The 20,536-nt window shown below is 48.2% G+C and overlaps 3 protein-coding genes across 3 annotated transcripts in view; all 3 read left to right on the top strand.

Annotated features, from left to right (window-relative positions):
* Nucleotides 1-1,201, top strand: part of LOC144950517 (uncharacterized) — a 24,680-nt gene extending 23,479 nt beyond the window's left edge. Inside the window, exon 6 of the mRNA XM_078880655.1 lies at nt 1,101-1,201. Within this exon, the coding sequence (XP_078736781.1) occupies nt 1,101-1,201 (101 nt within the window). The remainder of the gene's footprint in view (nt 1-1,100) is intronic.
* The window catches only part of TBC1D24 (TBC1 domain family member 24), a 525,632-nt gene that overhangs the window by 335,907 nt on the left and 169,189 nt on the right, over nt 1-20,536 (top strand). The gene's annotated exons all lie outside the window — the stretch shown is intronic.
* The window catches only part of LOC144950599 (neuronal pentraxin-2-like), a 20,718-nt gene extending 182 nt beyond the window's left edge, over nt 1-20,536 (top strand). The window contains exons 2-4 of the mRNA XM_078880753.1: nt 13,390-13,610; nt 15,910-16,089; nt 19,057-20,536. Of these exons, the coding sequence (XP_078736879.1) occupies nt 13,431-13,610; nt 15,910-16,089; nt 19,057-19,281 (585 nt within the window). The 5' untranslated portion in view covers nt 13,390-13,430 and the 3' untranslated portion in view covers nt 19,282-20,536. The remainder of the gene's footprint in view (nt 1-13,389; nt 13,611-15,909; nt 16,090-19,056) is intronic.

Below are 20,536 nucleotides of genomic sequence, written 5' to 3'. Positions count from 1 at the left end.
GCGCTGGCGACATAGCTCAGACTGGTGACCCCCCCCCCCCCCACTGGTGACGTCGCCCCCCCCAATGGTGACCTCGCTCCCTCCCTCCCACTGGTGACCTCGCCCCCCCCCCCTCACGTGACCTCGCCCTCCCCCCCCACGTGACCTCGCCCCCCCCCCCACTGGTGACCTCCCCCCCCCCCCACTGGTGACGTCACCCCCCCCTAATGGTGACGTCACCCCCCCCTCAATGGTGACCTCGTCCCCCCCCCCACTGGTGACTCGTCCCCCCCACTGGTCACCCCCCCCCCAATGGTGACGTCACCCCCCCCCAATGGTGACCTCGTTCCCCCCCCCCACTGGTGACTCCCCCCCCCCACTGGTCACCCCCCCCCCCCAATGGTGACGTCACCCCCCCCAATGGTGACGTCACCCCCCCCCCAATGGTGACCTCGTTCCCCCCCCCACTGGTGACTACCCCCCCCACTGGTGACCCCTCCCCACTGGTCACCTCTGTACATGCGGCCAGCTGCTCTTCACGATCCCCGTGGAACTTTGTGTGAATCCTTCACGCGTCTCTGGGGTTTAGTGAAGCATCAGTGGTGTGGTGGAGCGAGATCCACCCGCAGCCTTGGGGGCCGTCCATAAATGACGTCACGCACCTGGAGGGGGGTCAGATATTTGTGACGATGTGTGACGAGGAGGGGGGGGGTTTGAGAAATGTGACGTCACATCAAAATGCGCAACTTTAAATAAATATGGACAACACGTTCTACTTAATTACATAGACTTTGTAATAAATGTTTTTCCTACAACATCAGAGTGCAGCGCCACATTAAATACGCACTACAGTGACAATAGTTTAAAGCGATTTGAAGCATGTTTTATTTTCAAAATGGAAATATGGTTTTGGGGGGGGTCAGAGCTTTGTGACGTCATATTCGAGGGGGAAGGTCTGACTTTTTGTGACGTCGTGTGACGAGGGGGGGGGGGGTCAAAAATCGTCCAAAATCTCGTGACGTCATTTATGGACGGCCCCCAACTCGCCGACGCGAACTGTTCCGCCGCTCTGAAATGTCTCTGCGCTGTTGACCGGCGCCTTCAAGTGACCCCCCCCCCAGCGATGAGAATCCGGCGGCGTGAGATCGGCGTTGTGTCACCGTCGGTGGATCTCCTCCGAGGTCCGCTGCCCGGTCTGCCTTGCGCGGGTCCCGTTTGCTGAAACTTCGCGACGAGTTTGCGAACGAGGCCCTGTGGTTAAATTTCGATTCAAAGCTTTCGTGACTGCAGGGATTCATCTTCTTGGTTCTGTAGTGTGGTTCAAGGAGGCTTGGACGACGTAGTCGGAGGCACACTTATTTATTAAACACAGTTGTATCTACAGGCCGAGATATACAACACTCAGAAGGGTATCGGCCCCTCCACTCGTCTAACTGGGAGATCGACAACCTATGTCACAGCTAGCCTACTCCCAGGTCCTCCACTACCGGGCTAGGGGAGGCTAGCTAACCCAGCCCTGGTTAAGCTGGGATTACGGCACCCTGAGTTCCCAGACCGGCTCTTACAAGAGCATCGGCTCTGGGCTCTTGGGGCCACGCCACTGGCTGGCCTTGGTCGGTCCTGAGAAGGACAGCGATCCAAGGGAGTCCCAGGGCCTATCTAGCAGGTCTTCTTGCTTCTCTGGTTAAAGCTGAACACTGAACCCCGAGCCCTCTGGCTCACCGCCTTATATAGCAACTCCCCCCTGAGGGGTGGAGCCGCGGGGGATCCCTGCGCCGTATTAGCCCCCCAGGCTAAACGGCGCGGACGTCGATGTAAGCACCTGCTCGCGTACAGACACAGCCACGCCCAGTGTGTTTGTTTCCCATCCGTAACAACTCTATAACACCCCCTCCGTAACGCCTCTACAGTTCTTTCGGTAAAGTCACGTAGAATGGAAATAATAAAATGATAAAAATAAAACATAATAAAATAATTCTCACGACGTTTCGGCCACAACGCAAGCAGCCGTCCTCAGGTGAAGACCCCGACAGACCTGGTCTTCACCTGAGGACGGCTGCTTGCGTTGTGGCTGAAACGTCGTGAGAATTATTTTATTATGTTTTATTTTTATTATTTTATTATTTCCATTCTACGTGACTTTACCGAAAGAACCAAGAAGATGAGGCCCTGTGGCTCGCGGTCTCGATGCGGCCTGTGACGTTCAACTGCGACCTCCCTCCCCTCTGTCGTCGGCTTCCTTCCGAGTAGAATTATCTGGGCTCAAATAATCTAGGATTGAAGCTTTCGTGACTGCAGAAATTATACTCATTGTTTTTTTTCGGTAAAGTCACGTGTGTAGAAATAAAATTGTTAATAAATAAAAGTAAATTAACATTTTTATTAAATTTAAATAAATAAAAGTACATAAAAATAAAACTTTTAATTTAATTGTATTTATAAAAATTGTATTTTATTTCTACATACGTGACTTTACCGAAAAAAACGAGTAGAATTATCTGGGCTCATTACAGGCTACATGGGCCTGCAGAAACAACACTAAATGTGAATTTGTTATTTTTCTTCTATGATTCCAGACTTATGGGCTACCCTGTATACACTACACTATACACTACACTGTACACTACTATACACTACACTATACACTACACTGTACACTACTATACACTATACTATACACTACACTATACACTACACTATATACTACACTACACTACAATACACTATACACTACATTATACACTACACTGTACACTACTATACACTACACTATACACTACACTATACACTACACTATACACTACACTGTACACTACTATACACTACACTATACACTACACTATACACTACACTATACACTACACTACTACACTATACACTACACTACTACACTATACACTACACTATACACTACTATACACTACACTATACACTACACTATACACTATACACGATACACTACACTATACACTATACACGACTATACACTACACTATACACTACTATACACAACACTATACACTACACTACTATACACTACACTTCTATACACTACACTATACACTACTATACACTACACTATACACTACACTATGCACTACACTATACACTATACACGATACACTACACTATACACTACTATACACTACACTATACACTACACTATACACTACACTATACACTACACTATATACTACTATACCCTATACTATACACTACACTATACACTACACTGTACACTACACTATACACTACACTGTACACTACACTATACACTATTATACACTACACTATACACTACACTATACACTACACTATACACTAAACTATACACTACACTATACACTACACTATACACTATTATACACTACACTATACACTACACTATACACTACACTATACACTACTATACACTACACTGTACACTACACTATACACTACACTATACACTACACTGTACACTACACTATACACTACACTATACACTACTATACACTACACTACACTATACACTACACTATACACTACTATACACTACACTATACACTACTATACACTACACTATACACTACACTATACACTATACACGATACACTACACTATACACTACACTATACACTACACTATACACTACTATACACTACACTATACACTACACTACTACACTATACACTACACTATACACTACACTATACACTACTATACACTACTATACACTACACTATACACTACTATACACTACTATACACTACACTATACACTACACTATACACTACACTATACACTACATTATACACTACTATACACTACACTGTACACTACACTATACACTATTATACACTACACTATACACTACACTATACACTACACTATACACTAAACTATACACTACACTATACACTACACTATACACTATTATACACTACACTGTACACTACACTATACACTATTATACACTACACTATACACTACACTATACACTACACTATACACTACACTATACACTACACTATACACTACTATACACTACACTGTACACTACACTATACACTATTATACACTACACTATACACTACACTATACACTACACTATACACTAAACTATACACTACACTATACACTACACTATACACTATTATACACTACACTATACACTACACTATACACTACACTATACACTACTATACACTACACTGTACACTACACTATACACTACACTATACACTACACTGTACACTACACTATACACTACACTATACACTACTATACACTACACTACACTATACACTACACTATACACTACTATACACTACACTATACACTACTATACACTACACTATACACTACACTATACACTATACACGATACACTACACTATACACTACACTATACACTACACTATACACTACTATACACTACACTATACACTACACTACTACACTATACACTACACTATACACTACACTATACACTACTATACACTACTATACACTACACTATACACTACACTATACACTACACTATACACTACATTATACACTACTATACACTACACTATACACTACTATACACTACACTATACACTACACTATACACTACTATACACTACACTATACACTACACTATACACTACACTATACACTATACACTACACTATACACTACACTATACACTACACTATACACTACACTATCCACTACACCAGGGGCGGTTTCTTCATTAGGGCGATTGGGCGACGCACCACCAATGTCATTCAACCACAGAGTCACGCTAGCCGTCACTGTGCCTCTGGATATAGTCCAATCAGCGTCATGTCACGTTCTGTGGAGTACCGCCTCTTTTTGGGCGATTTCACTCCGGCTGAGAATCGCCCCGAGTGGCCCCATAGACTTACATTCATAGATGTTTTTTTTCGAACGGGGGCGCTGCAATGCATTCTCTATGGCTTCCGGGAGGGCTCGCCCTAACGTGCTTACGTCATCATACGTGCTTACGTCATCATACGTGCTTACGTCATCATACGTAAGCACGTTTCATCCAACAATATAATTTGTCGCCACCTAGTGGAATCTTTAATAAAATAAACTTGAGTGGTTTGTTTAAATAGTGAGTATAGAAACAAACAAGATGTATTGTAAGAGTCACTTTATTTTTCATTAATATTAAAGAAGTGAAGTTGCCTTTACATGCTAAGGCTGTTAATTTATCCATTGCATGGGTGGACCTTATCCTTATCAATCATCCAGACATTTGCCCCCCCTGAGAGATTTTGCAGGAACCGCCACTGCACTACACTACACTATACACTACTATGTATAGGGTGTCGCATGAGTCTGATTTCACAGTAAAAACGCAGGCTCTGTGCTATTGGCTCGCGGTCTCAATGCACTTTGTTAAATTCAACAGCGACCTCGCCTCCGTCTTCGATTCCCTACGACCAGAATTATCTAGAATAATTTTTCCTTACTCAGAGACTGCAGAAACAACACTAAATATGAATCCGTTATTTTCCCCTATGATTACAGACGTATGGGACACCCTCTAGACCAGGAGTGGGGAACGTCCGGCCCGCGGGCCGTGTCAGGCCCGCGGGATAATTTGAGTCTGGCCCTGCCAAGGCAACCGCAGGCGGGACTCGAAATTCAATAAATCTAGGAGCAAACCTGGCAAAGCAGTTGCGAGTAGCAGCAACATCATCAACACCAGCTAACATCATCACACGCCTCGCCAATTAAGAGAAGCAGTTCCAGCCATCGCATTAGGGGCGAGTTAATTAAATGTTTGAGCAAAAATAACGGGATAATTTTTAAGTTGATCATTGTGTATGGCCCCGCGAATGATGTTGTATAAATATCCAAATGCCCCTTGGCAAGAACAAGGTTCCCCACCCGCTGCTCTATAACGACACGAAGTGAGAGGTCGCTCATCCCGTTACTCTCTCAGGCAGGGAGCTGTAGCTGCATGTGGAGCGTCATTCATGTCCATGGCCCTCGGTGTGAACCACAGGACAGGTGCGTGGGGAGCCGTAGCGTCGCTGCGCTACGAACTCGGCGACCCGAGTTCGATTCCCGCTCGTGGTCAACACCGGCGACGATTATCCGAACCGGTCATGGGCCTCGCCTAGGTCGACTCAGCCTCAAAATGAGTACCTGGTGCGGTGCGTAAACATCGCCACTGGGGAGACAAAGGCGGCCGGGCGTGGTGTTGGCCACCCACCCCCTCGTGCGCCGTGCCGGCCTTCACAGGTGCTGCTGCTGCTGCTCGCTAACAGTACTTGCCCCTACAGCCTGTTGAGGTTATACGGGGGGCCTTTGCCTTTGTGTGTTTATGTACACCATTGCGAATGGTGGCGCAGTGGTTAGCGCACTGCGCTACGAACCCAGCGGCGACCTGGGTTCGATTTCCAGCCGCGGTCAACATCAGTGGCGAGTGAAATCTAGAACTGACCCCGGGAAGTTGCGGTCTGAATGTCAGCACTGGGGGAGACAAAGGCGGCCCTGAATAATCCACCACCAAATCTACCCCTGAACACTGACACCTCAAATCAATGTGGTGACGCTCATTTCCATGGGTGTCCCTGAAGTAGCGGTGGGAACTCCACGTTACCGTGACAGGGCCATGTCCATTCATAGAACTACACCCCTCATTATGTGATGCGCGTTGAGTCAGTGTGTGGTGCTTTTGTGTTGTGCGTGTGTACGATTACTATTAGAACGTGGCTGTGTAAACTCCACGTGCTTAGACCGGGGCCCAGTAGGTCCCTAATTAAACAGCAAACGTTGCAGAACTGATGATGGTTTGAAAAGTAAAATTAATTGGTTTTTAAAACTCTTTCTGGCAAATAAAACAGAAGTTGTGTGAAGATGTTCAAACACCAGCTAGATAGCCTTTGTAAGGAATCAATTACTGCATTAAGCACACACAGGGCTGTGATGAACATGCAAACACAAACATTGCTCTGATAATTTCATACATTTGTATTGTCTTTGAGACTAATTGGCCTAGACCAGAGACGACAACCTTCGTTATAATTAACCAGAAGTTGAACTTTCGATCGCATAATTCCAATCATCACAATTTTAAAACCTGTAACCTGTTTTTGATTAATAGGCGTAAACGATTAGATGAGACGCACCTCACTCACCATCCTGTTGGTGACACTGGGCATTGTACATCGCAAGCACTCTACGGTAGGCCTCGGCAAGGTAAGGTAATTGTACCCTTTTTACCGGGTAAAAGGGTAAAGATAAAGGGTAAAGAGGTCGGCATGCCAAGAGGTAAGGGTAAAGGGTAGGGTAAAATGTAGGCTCGTTGCTTTTTACCTTTTACCTTACCTGCTAAAGGGTAAAAGGTAGAGTAGAGTGATTGTATTGTGGTAAGGTAAAAGGTAGGGTAACGGTAGGCTCGGTGTTTTTACACTTTTATCTTGCCGAGGCCTACTCTACTGCTTCCCATCACGCGGCCCCTGCAGCAGCCTTTAGCACCTGGTATTCACGATGGTCACCCATCCGAGCACTTAGCCAGGCTCAGCCTTGCTTAGCTTCCCAGGTGTAATGAGGATTGTGGGGCTGGTGGTAGTAGTAGGGTCATGCCGTGATTATTGTCGTCAACCCCTCCACCACTCAGCGACATTGTCACTGACACAGATAGAGGAGCCACGGGGGCTAGAAGATGTTAACTGTCTCGCCTGGTGTACAGGAGGTCGTGGGTTCGATCCCGACCCTGACGCCTGCCGCTGTATATTTGGAGTTTGCGTCTCTCTCTCATCATCATCACGGTGGCTATGAGATGTTAACTACCACGCCTAGTCTACAGGAGGTCGTGGGTTCGATCCCGACCCTGACGCCTGCCGCTGTATATTTGGAGTTTGCGTCTCTCTCTCATCATCATCACGGTGGCTATGAGATGTTAACTACCACGCCTAGTCTACAGGAGGTCGTGGGTTCGATCCCGACCCTGACGCCTGCCGCTGTATATTTGGAGTTTGCGTCTCTCTCTCATCATCATCACGGTGGCTATGAGATGTTAACTACCACGCCTGGTCTACAGGAGGTCGTGGGTTCGATCCCGACCCTGACGCCTGCCGCTGTATATTTGGAGTCTACGTGTCTCTCTCTCATCATCATTACGGTGGCTATGAGATGTTAACCACCACGCCTGGTCTACAGGAGGTCGTGGGTTCGATCCCGACCCTGACGCCAGCCGCTGTATATTTGGAGTTTGCGTCTCTCTCTCATCATCACGGTGGCTATGAGATGTTAACCACCACGCCTGGTTTACAGGAGGTCGTGGGTTCGATCCCGACCCTGACGCCTGCCGCTGTATATTTGGAGTTTGCGTGTCTCTCTGTCTCTCATTATCATCACGGTGGCTAGGAGATGTTAACTACCTCGCCTGGTCTACAGGAGGTCGTGGGTTCGATCCCGACCCTGACGCCAGCCGCTGTATATTTGTAGTTTGCGTGTCTCTCTCTCCCCCGTGGTCGCGTAGATTTTTCTCCGGGACCTCCGGGTTTCCCCTCCACATTTAAAAGTCAAGTTCACGCCTTTAGAGTTATTTGGTTGCTGCTATAAATTTCGACGCGATGATGATGATGATAAGCCACTTCGTTGAGATCACTTGTGACGGCCAAGATGATCGCTCCTGATAACAGCTACGTAGCTCAATGAGCGATTTTAATAAGCGAGTTTAATTAGCAATGTTAATGAGCGATTTTAATTACCGATTTGAATTAGCAATTTCAATGAGCGATTTTTTAAAATTTTAATTATCAATTTGAATGATATATTTTAATTAGAGATTTAAATGAGCAATTTTAATTAGCGATTTCAATTCGCAATTTTTAACTCGTGCAAATTGTTTTTTTTTACGTGAAATGAATAACATTTTCGCCCTGTACAAATCGTCAGTGCTTTTACAATAAATCCTTACCACAATTTGGCAGTTCACGTTTCCTCTTGATGGACGTGCCGTGTGAGTGCGTGCGCGCTATGCGTTCAGCGTATCATACTTGCGGAACTACTTGGCCGCCGCCATGAGAACGTGGAGTTACCATGCACATTTCCTTGCGTGGGGAGCGGTGGCGTAAGCAGATAGCGCTGCGCTACGAACCTGGTCCACCCGGGTTCGATTCCCACTCACGGCCAACACCGGTGACGATTATTATCTGAATCGGTCTTGGGCCTCCCCTAGGTCGACTCAGCCTCAAATGAGTACCTGGTGCGGTGTGTAGTGAACATGGCCACTGGGGAGACAAAGGCGGCCGGGCGTGGTGCTGGCCACCCACCCCCTCGTGTGTCGTGCCGACCTTCATCGGTGTTGCTCGCTAACAGCACTTGTCCCTAAAATCTGTTACAGGCTACACGGGGGATCTTTGTCTGTCTTTGTGTTCAGCGTGTTATACTGTGGATCTAACGGGCCCCGCCGTGGGAACGTGGAGTTTCCATGCAATTCCCTTGCGTGTATGCGTATGGTGAGTGCTTGTATTGTGGATGTACTGGGCCCAACCATGATACTGTGGAATTTCCATAATTGACGTAGATTTAGACAAAGACAACACCCCCCGTGTAGCCTACAGGGGCAAGTGCGAGTTAAATTTCTGACTTGCAGGAATTCAAATTCTGTGGTTCTTTGTGTAAAGTCACGGAGATAGAAGAAGAAAAATAATAATAAAGTGAATAAGCATAACATTATTAAATCTTCTTGGTTATTTCGGTAAAGTCACGTAGAAGGGAAATAATAAAATAATACAAATAAAACATAATAAAACTTTACTGAAAGAACCAAGAAGATGAATCCCTGCAGTCACGAACGCTTTAAATCGAAACATTATTAAAGTTATTAATACAATTATTTAAATTGTATTATTTTTATTCACTTCATTATTATTTTTCTATCTACCTGACTTTACGAGCACCAACGAAGCCAGACACGGCACCACGCTCGGCCGCCTTTGCCTCCCCAGTGACGCTACAGTATGTACACTCCGCAGTAGCTGCAACGTTCCCTCGTTATTCGCGAGGGATACGTTCCTGGAGATGCTCGTCAATAGCCAATTTCGCGGATAATGTTTCACACGCAGCAGCAGCAGCAGCAGGAGGCTTTCGCGACAAATGATCCACCATTGGAACCTCATTTGCCAGTAGAAAAATATGATAATTGTTTTTTACCGTTTTATCTGGCAACAAAACTGACACCTTTTTTTTACAAGGACTAGGCTCTAAGGAAAGCTGTCTCGGGTGTGGACCGATCAACTTCAAGGACAGTGCATACATTATCAGAGTTATGTTTTTTGTTTGCATTACAACTGCAGGTATTGTGGTCTATGCAAACATGACTCCTTGTAAAAAAGCTGTCAGTTTTGTTGCCAGATAAAAGGGTAAAAAACCATTTATCAAATATTATCTATAATAGAGGTGTTTGGTTTAAATATGAATGTGCCGTTAAACCCGCCACCACCCCATACTTGCGAAACGTCACGGTGTGTGCTGAACTAGAATACTACACTACACTATACACTACACACTACACTATACACTACACTATACACTGCACTATACACTACACTATACACTACACTATACACTACACTATACACTACACTATACAATGCACTATACACTACACTATACACTACACTATACACTACACTATACACTACACTATACACTACACTATACAATGCACTATACACTACACTATACACTGCACTATACACTATGCACTGCACTATACACTATACACTACACTATACACTGCACTATACACTACACTATACCATATTCTCTCTCATCACATTCTCTCTTTTTTTTTATCTCTCATCACTTTCTGCAGGCGTGCAGAGTTCCAAATGCGATTCGCGAATAGCCAAACCGGCGGATAGCAAGTCCGTGGTATAACAAGGGAATACCGTACTCGTTTGAGGCTGAGTCGACCTAGGGGAGACGGGTGCAGAGATAGTCGCTGCTGATGTTGGCCGTGAGCGAGAATCGAACTCGGCTCGTCGGATTTGTATCGACGTGCGCTCACCACTTCACCACCGCTCCCCATCGTACTAAAGACAAAGATCCCCGTACACTCTTTGGTTCTTTCGGTAAAGTCACGTGGGTATAAAATAAAAGAAATCTAATCACGACGTTTCGGGCGCAATCCAAGCGCCCCTCATCAGGTGGAACAACCACAGCAAGAAACAACTGCTGACGTGGGCAAAAGGGGGCTGCTGTAACAGGAGGCTATATAGGTACGAGAGGGGGAGGAGCCAGGGGGGAGAGATAGAGAGGGGGGTGGGGGGTAGGGGGAGCAAGGCAAATTGCCGGGGGGGGGGGGGGGAAGTGGGCGGGGCTGGGAGTGGGAGGCTGAAGAAACTGGAGATGCGGATATGAAGGCAACAACCATAAAGCAGTTAAGGTTTAAATTTCGATTTGAAGCTTTCGTGACTGCAGGGATTCATCTTCTTGGTTCTTTCGGTAAAGTCACGTAGAAGGGAAATAATAAAATAATATAAATAAAACATAATAAAATAACAATTCTCACGACGTTTCGGCCACAACGCAAGCAGCCATCCTCAGGTGCAGAACAGGTCTGTCGGAAAGACAGACCTGTTCTTCACCACAGCGTCTGTCTGTCTTTCCGACAGACCTGTTCTTCACCTGAGGACGGCTGCTTGCGTTGTGGCCGAAACGTCGTGAGAATTATATTTTATTATGTTTTATTTTTATTATTTTATTATTTCCCTTCTACGTGACTTTACCGAAAGAACCAAGAAGACAGTTAAGGGTTTACCTGGTTAATAACATCCTTCCAATGATTGCTCAATTTGTATCCATCTTCTCGGTTGAAGTTACATCTTTGTTTATATATCTGGATGGCTTCATGAACAAACCTTTGATAGTAGCCCGAAGGTTTGATAGATACTATCAAAGGTTTGTTCATGAAGCCATCCAGATATATAAACATAGACGTAACTTCAACCGAGAAGAGGTGGGGCCTTACCATCAGCCCCACCAAAACTAAGCACCTGCCTGGGTATTTTGTACCATTGGACACTCCACCCCCACAACTCCCAATCGGTGATGGGGCAGTAGTAGAGAGAGTGGAGAGTTTCCCATACCTGGGCAGTGTGCTTATGACCGGCTCCAGTTTAACAGCAGAGGTCTCGCTCCGAATCAGTCGAGCGGCATTATCTTTTCATCGGTTGCGTAACGCTGCTGTGTGGAAGCTACCTGGTCTGTCGCTCCGCGCGAAGCTTCAGGTCTTCTCGGCCACAGTCGTTCCCTCCCTTCTCTACGCTTGCGAAACGTGGACCCCCCTAATGGAGCATCTTCGCCGGTTGGAAACATTTAGGCTGGCCTGCCTACGATCCATCCTGGGTTTAACCAGGCTGGATTGTGTGAGGAGCTCACAAGTCCTTGAAAGATCTGGGCAAAGTCTCATCGGTGAGCTCCTCCGGCAGGCAAGGTTGCGTTGGCTGGGTCATGTAGCCCGCATGCCCAGCCACCGCATGCCTAAACAGCTTTTGTTCGGCCGGATAGAGGGGGCTAAACGGGCACGGCACGGGCTAGAGAAGAGATGGAGTGATGTGATACAGGAGGACGTGGAGCTGAGTGGACTTGCCGATGACTGGTACCAGCGGTGTCAAGATCGGCCTCAGTGGAGGAGGCTCGTGAAGGACGCTACTGGGCAGTTGGAGGCAGTCGCCCTCCAACGACAACGGAGGGCGGAGGAGCGACGCTCACAACAACGAGCGAAGCGCCGGGTGGCTAAAGCAAAAGCAAGTTGGCACAGTAGGAGGCACAGGTAGTGCATCAGCCAGTCATCTCAGTCATCTCAGTCGACCTGTGGCACCTGGGTCTGCCCCGTGACCTCCTGCCAGCGGGCGTTCGACACTTCACGTGGCCTCAAGGTGCACATGGCCTGGCACAAGTGCCTTGGTGACGTCACCGCCACTTAGTGGCGAATGGCGGTTGTTGTTGTTGTACGTGTGTACACGTGTGTGTGTGTACACGTGTGTACGTGTGTATGTGTGTACTACACGTGTACACGTGTGTGTGTGCACCGCAGGCGACTCGGTGCGTCTCGTGTTCAGCGCGCGCACCAACTACATGTACACACGTGTGTGTGTACTACACGTGTACACGTGTGTGTGTGTACACGTGTGTGTGTGTACACGTGTGTGTGTGTACTACACGTGTACACGTATGTGTGTGTACACGTGTGTGTGTGTACCCAGGCGACTCGGTGCGTCTCGTGTTCAGCGTGCGCACCAACTACATGTACACACACACACACACACGTGTGTACACGTGTGTGTGTGTGTGCACAGGCGACTCGGTGCGTCTCGTGTTCAGCGCGCGCACCAACTACATGTACACACACACACACGTGTGTACACGTGTGTGTGTGTGTGCACAGGCGACTCGGTGCGTCTCGTGTTCAGCGCGCGCACCAACTACATGTACGCGCGCGTGCGCTCCACGCTGCCCGAGCTGCACGCGTTCACGCTGTGCACGTGGCTCAGACGGACTGGCCTCGGCCTGGGAACGATCCTGTCGTACGCCGTGACCGGGCAGCCCAACGAGCTGACCCTCATGGAGGCGGGCGGCGACGGCGTCGAGGTGGTGGTCAACGACAAGGTGGGGTGCGGGGGGGGCGGCATCATCCTCATCAAGTCATCATCGTCGTCATCGTCAGCATCGTCATCATCATCGTCGTCATCATCATCATCGTCGTCATCATCATCGTCGTCGTCGTCATCATCGTCGTCATCATCCTTTTCGTCATCGTCGTCATCATCATCGTCGTCATCATCATCATCGTCATCATCCTTTTCGTCATCGTCGTCATCATCATCATCGTCGTCGTCGTCATCATCATCAAGTGATTTATCTGTGTGTGTATCTCTATATATCTCCATGTGTCTCTATGTGTCTCTATGTGTGTCTCTGTGTATCTCTGTGTGTCTGTGTATCTCTGTGTGTCTCTGTGTGTATCTCTGTGAGTCTCTATGTATCTGTGTGTGTCTCTGTGTCTCTGTAAGTCTCTGTGTATCTCTGTGTGTCTCTATGTATCTCTGTGTATCTCTGTGTATCTATGTGTGTCTCTGTGTATCTCTGTGTGTCTCTATGTATCTTTGTGTACCTTTGTGTGTCTCTGTGTATCTCTGTGTGTCTCTATGTATCTCTGTGTTTCTGTGTGTCTCTATGTATCTCTGTGTGTTTCTGTGAGTCTCTATGTATCTCTGTGTATCTCTGTGTGTCTCTGTGTATCTCTATGTCTCTGTGTGTCTCTGTGTATCTTTATGTATCTCTGTGTATCTCTGTGAGTCTCTATGTATCTCTGTGAGTCTCTATGTATATCTATGTATCTTTGTGTGTCTCTGTGTATCTCTGTGAGTCTCTATGTATCTCTGTGTGTCTCTATGTATCTCTGTGTGTCTCTGTGTGTCTCTGTGAGTCTCTATGTATCTCTGTGTGTCTCTGTGTGTCTCTGTGTACCTCTGTGTGTCTCTGTGAGTCTCTATGTATCTCTGTGTATCTCTGTGTACCTCTGTGTGTCTCTGTGTATCTCTGTGTGTCTCTATGTATCTCTGTGTCTCTGTGTGTCTCTGTGAGTCTCTATGTATCTCTGTGTATCTCTGCGTACCTCTGTGTGTCTCTGTGTGTCTCTGTAAGTCTCTGTGTATCTCTGTGTGTCTCTATGTATCTCTGTGTATCTCTGTGTATCTATGTGTGTCTCTGTGTATCTCTGTGTGTCTCTGTGTGTCTCTATGTATCTCTGTGTACCTCTGTGTGTCTCTGTGTATCTCTGTGTGTCTCTATGTATCTCTGTGTCTCTGTGTGTCTCTATGTATCTCTGTGTGTTTCTGTGAGTCTCTATGTATCTCTGTGTATCTCTGTGTGTCTCTGTGTATCTCTATGTCTCTGTGTGTCTCTGTGTATCTTTATGTATCTCTGTGTATCTCTGTGAGTCTCTATGTATCTCTGTGAGTCTCTATGTATATCTATGTATCTTTGTGTGTCTCTGTGTATCTCTGTGAGTCTCTATGTATCTCTGTGTGTCTCTATGTATCTCTGTGTGTCTCTGTGTGTCTCTGTGAGTCTCTATGTATCTCTGTGTGTCTCTGTGTGTCTCTGTGTACCTCTGTGTGTCTCTGTGAGTCTCTATGTATCTCTGTGTATCTCTGTGTACCTCTGTGTGTCTCTGTGTATCTCTGTGTGTCTCTATGTATCTCTGTGTCTCTTTGTGTCTCTGTGAGTCTCTATGTATCTCTGTGTATCTCTGCGTACCTCTGTGTGTCTCTGCGTACCTCTGTGTGTCTCTATGTATCTCTGTGTATCTCTGCGTACCTCTGTGTGTCTCTATGTATCTCTGTGTGTCTCTGCGTACCTCTGTGTGTCTCTGTGTATCTCTGTGTGTCTCTGTGTGTCGCTATGTATCTCTGTGTGTCTCTATGTATCTCTGTGTGTCTCTGTGTGTCTCTGTGAGTCTCTATGTATCTCTGTGTGTCTCTGTGTGTCTCTGTGTACCTCTGTGTGTCTCTGTGAGTCTCTATGTATCTCTGTGTATCTCTGTGTATCTCTGTGTACCTCTGTGTATCTCTGTGTATCTCTGTGTGTCTCTATGTATCTCTGTGTGTCTCTGTGTGTCTCTGTGAGTCTCTATGTATCTCTGTGTGTCTCTGTGTGTCTCTGTGTGTCTCTATGTATCTCTGTGTACCTCTGTGTGTCTCTGTGTATCTCTGTGTGTCTCTATGTATCTCTATGTATCTCTGTATACCTCTGTGTGTCTCTGTGTATCTATGTGTGTCTCTGTGAGTCTCTATGTATCTCTGTGAGTCTCTGTGTGTCTCTATGTATCTCTGTGTGTCTCTGTGAGTCTCTATGTATCTCTATGTATCTCTGTGAGTCTCTGTGTGTCTCTGTGTATCTCCAGGTGATGCTCCTCCCCTTGAGAGTGCCCCGCCTCAGCTGGCACCACGTGTGCGTCACGTGGAGTGCTCGCGACGGAGCGTGGAGCAGCTTCCTCGACGGGGTCCGCACGGGCAGCGGGGACGGCCTCGCGCCCTGGAGGCCCCTCACCGGCGGCGGGGTCATCGTGCTGGGCCAGGAGCAGGTGGGAGACGCACACAGGCAAAGGTCCCCCGTGTAGCCTCAGCAGGCCGCCGGGGCAAGTGCGAGCAGCAGAGCCACCGTGGCGCACGTGGTGGCCAGCTCCCACGCCCGGCCGCCTTTGTCTCCCTAGTGGCGATGTTGGAGACACACAAAGACAAGGATCCCCCGTATAGCCTTGATAAACTGTTGGGGCAAGTGCTGTTAGCGAGTAGAACCTACGAAGGCCGGCACCGTGGCGCACGAGTGGGTGGGTGGCCAGCACCACGGCCGGGGGAAACTAAGCGACATGTCTCGGAGCGTGTTCGTGAACACAAGGCAGATCTGAAACACGGTAGGACCAATACCTTGGCCGTGGATGATCATTGTTTTAATGCGGTGGGCTCACACGAAATAGATTTCTCTAAGACGAAGGTACTTTGCAAGCTTACTGGCTATCAACAAAGATTCGTTCATGAAGGCATCCATATATACAGACACAGACACCATTTCAACCGAGAAGATGGGTACAAACTGAGCAATCATTGGAAAGACGTCATCAACCAGTTTAAGTCATAACTGGCTGTGATGTTCCCATCCTACCACCTTCCGATGTTAGTTGTTATTTTCGGCTCTCCGATCGCACATTAACATGCTAATCTCTCTCATTAACACGCTAATCTCTCACATTAACATTCTAATCTCTCACATTAACACGCTAATCTCTCACATTAACATTCTAATCTCTCACATTAACATAGCCACCTCAACACGCTTGTCGTGGAGGACGCTCACCGATCTCACATTAACATGCTAATTCTTTTTACCTGGCAGCCCTCCAATTTTGTGGAAACCCACCACGAGTGCAGTGGTGGCCCATCACTTACATTAACATCAGCTGCCCCGCCCATACTTCTGACACTGAGGCTGCACCCATTTTAAACCTTGATTAATAGTTTCCTGATGATGACCGCTTGTGTTGCGATCGAAACGTCGTAGTTTTTTGTTATTTTCTTTTAACCTATCTATTTGACTTTACCGAAAGACCCAAACAATATTAATTCCTGCAGTCACGAAAGCTTTAAGTCAAGCTGTTTAGGCATGCGGTGGCTGGGCATGCGGGCTCCATGAGCCAGTTAACGCAACCTTGCCTGCCGGAGGAGCTCACCGATGGGACTTTGTACAGATCTTCCAAGGATTTGTGAGCTCCTCACACAATCCATCCTGGTTAAACCCAGGATGGATCGTAGGCAGGCCAGCCTAAATGTTTATATCCGGCGAAGATGTTCCATTAGGGGGGTCCACATTTCACAAGCATAGAGAAGGGAGGGAATAACTGTGGCTGAGAAGACCTGAAGCTTCGTGTGGAGCAACAGACCAGGTAACTTCCACACAGCATTACACAACCGATGAAAAGATAACCCACTCGACTGATTCGGAGTGAGACCTCTGCTGTAAAACCGGAGCCGGTCATGAGCACACTGCTCAGGTATGGAAAGCTCTCCACTCTCTCTACAACTGCCCCATCACCGATTGGGAGTTGTGGGGGTAGAGTGTCCGATGGTACAAAATACCCAGGCAGGTGCTTAGTTTTGGTGAGGCTGATGGTAAGGCCCCACCTCTTAGTGGCAAGCTCCCACCTCCTAGTGGCAAGCTCCAAGGTTCAGCAGCAGCGTCTCCAACTCCTCCTCTGAGTGAGCAGCAATTATCAGATCATCGGCATATGTAACATGGTTGAGCAATTGGGAGCTATCGCTTGACCACACCCGGGCATCGATAAGCCTCCCATTGTATCTGTACCAAATGGAAATTCCTCTGGTACAGCAACCGAAGGCTTCACAAACTACTTATGGGAGCCAGAGGACATCCCTGTTGCACCCCAAGGTGAACAGGGAATGGCTCCGACTTCCGGCCACGTAGTTTTTCCCGGGCCTGCTCACCATCATGAAGGTCCTTAATGATCGTGAGCAGAGAGTCAGGGACTCCGAAAGCACGAAGCACAATCCAGAGCCCAGGCCTACTAATGGTATCATAGGCTTTGACCAGGTCAATAAAGTAGAGATGTAGGTCTTGTTGGAATTATCTACACCTCTGCTGTAGCAGACGGACAGAAAATATGGCATCTGCAGGACCGCCCTTTCCTGAAACCACATTGGGGCTCGGCAAGCCTCTCCTCAGCGTGCCTAGCAAGGCGATGTTGAATAATCCTTGCCAGGACCTTTCCCGGCACACTGAGGAGTGAGATGCCCCTGTAGTTGTTACAGTCTGTGCGGTCCCCCTTCTTAAAAAGGGCGACTACCAGGGCATCCTTCCAATCCTGTGGAACCCATCCAGTGGTCCAGACTGTTGTTATGATGTCATGTAGGGCAGTCTGTGCACAAACGCCACCCTCCCTCAGTATTTCGCTTGGGAGATCATCTCTGCCCGGTGCCTTTCCTGGTCTCAGACTCTGGATGGCCTTCAGTACTTCCTCAACAGATGGCACCTTAACCAGCCACTCACAGGGGGTGACTTCTTTCTCCAATATTTGAGGCACCACAGCCTCAGCAGGGTCATCCCCCAGGACCTCACAGAAATGCTCAGCAAATCTGCAAACCAGTTCCTGGGGTTCGAAGATTGGATCACCGTTCTTTCCCCTAATGATGGTCATAGGTGTGGCGCTGCAAGTTACTTATTTATGGAATTAAAGTGCGATTTGTGATCTCTGGCCGCATAGACATGCATAGACACACATATACATAAAGTACATAGACACATAGACACAGAAATCCATAGACATCCATAGATATATAATCATTGAGATGCGCGCGCACACGCACACGCACACAGAAACCACCAGTGCTTGTGCCAGGTTAGGTGCACTTGGAGCGAGATGACCAGCGGACTCACACCTCTTGTACCCCCCCCTCTCTCTCACCCTTTATCCTCTTCCTCTGTGCTCCCCCCTGCCCCCTCCCCCCACTACCCCCGCCGCCCATGACACCGAGCCCAGGACGTGTTGGGGGGCCACTTTGACGCGACGCAGGCGTTCGTGGGGGAGCTGACCCAGCTGGGGGTGTGGGCCGTGGCGCTGTCGCCCCAGGCGGTGACGTCGCTCGCCTTCTGCGTGCCCGCGGAGACGCCCGCCCGGGTGCTCGCGTGGACACGCAGGGGACTCGAGGTCAGGGGGGGCCGCGGGATCCTGCGGGAGGGGCCCCCGTGCCCCCTCGAGCAGTGAGGCCGCCAGATGCCCCCGCCAAGATGGGATATCTAAAATACAACAACACACATACACATACACACACATACACATAGACACATACATAGACACACATAGACATACATACACACACACACATACACACACACACATACACACACATACACACACATACACACAGACACATAGACACACATAGACACATACATAGACACACACACACACATACACACACACACGCCACACATACACACACACCACACATACACACATATACACACATATACACACATACATACACATACACACACCACATACACACACCACACATACACACACATACACAAGCACACACATACACACACATACACAAAGATAAAGATCCCCCGTATAGCCTTAACAGACTGTAGGGGCAAGTGCTGTTAGCGAGCACCAATGAAGGCCAGAACGGTACACGAGGGGGTGGGTGGCCAGCACCACGCCCGACCGCCTTTGTCTCCCCAGTAGCGATGTTTACACACCGCACCAGGTACTCATTTGAGGCTGAGTCGACCTAGGGGAGGCCCAGGACCGGTTCAGATAATCGTCACTGGTGTTAGCCGTGAGCGGGAATCGAACCCGGGTCGCCAGGTTCATAGCGCAGCGCGCTAACAGCTACACATACACACACAGATACACACATACACACACACATACACACACACCACACACATACATACACACACCACATACACACCAACAACAACAACCGCCATTCGCCACTAAGTGGCGGTGACGTCACCACGACGCTTGTGCCAGGCCATGTGCACCCTGAGGCCTTGTGAAGTGTCGAACGCCCGCTGGCAGGAGGTCACGGGGCAGACCCAGGTGCCACGGGTCGACTGACCGAGATGACCGAGATGACTGGCTGATGCACCACCTGTGCCCCCTACTGTGCCAACTTGCTGTGCTTTAGCCACCCGGCGCTCCGCTCGTTGTTGTGAGCGTCGCTCCTCCGCCCTCCGTTGTTGTTGGAGGGCGACTGCCTCCAACTGCCCAGTAGCGTCCTTCACGAGCCTCCTCCACTGAGGCCGATCTTGACACCGCTGGTACCAGTCATCGGCAAGTCCACTCAGCTCCACGTCCTCCTGTACCACATCACTCCATCTCTTCTCTAGCCCGTGCCGCGCCCGTTTAGCCCCCTCGATCCGGCCGAACAAAAGCTGTTTAGGCATGCGGTGGCTGGGCATGCGGGCTACATGACCCAGCCAACGCAGCCTTGTCTACCGGAGGA

Source organism: Lampetra fluviatilis, chromosome 58, assembly GCF_964198595.1.
Source record: "Lampetra fluviatilis chromosome 58, kcLamFluv1.1, whole genome shotgun sequence".
Taxonomy (NCBI): domain Eukaryota; kingdom Metazoa; phylum Chordata; class Hyperoartia; order Petromyzontiformes; family Petromyzontidae; genus Lampetra; species Lampetra fluviatilis.
This window is presented reverse-complemented; position numbering and strand designations above follow the sequence as displayed.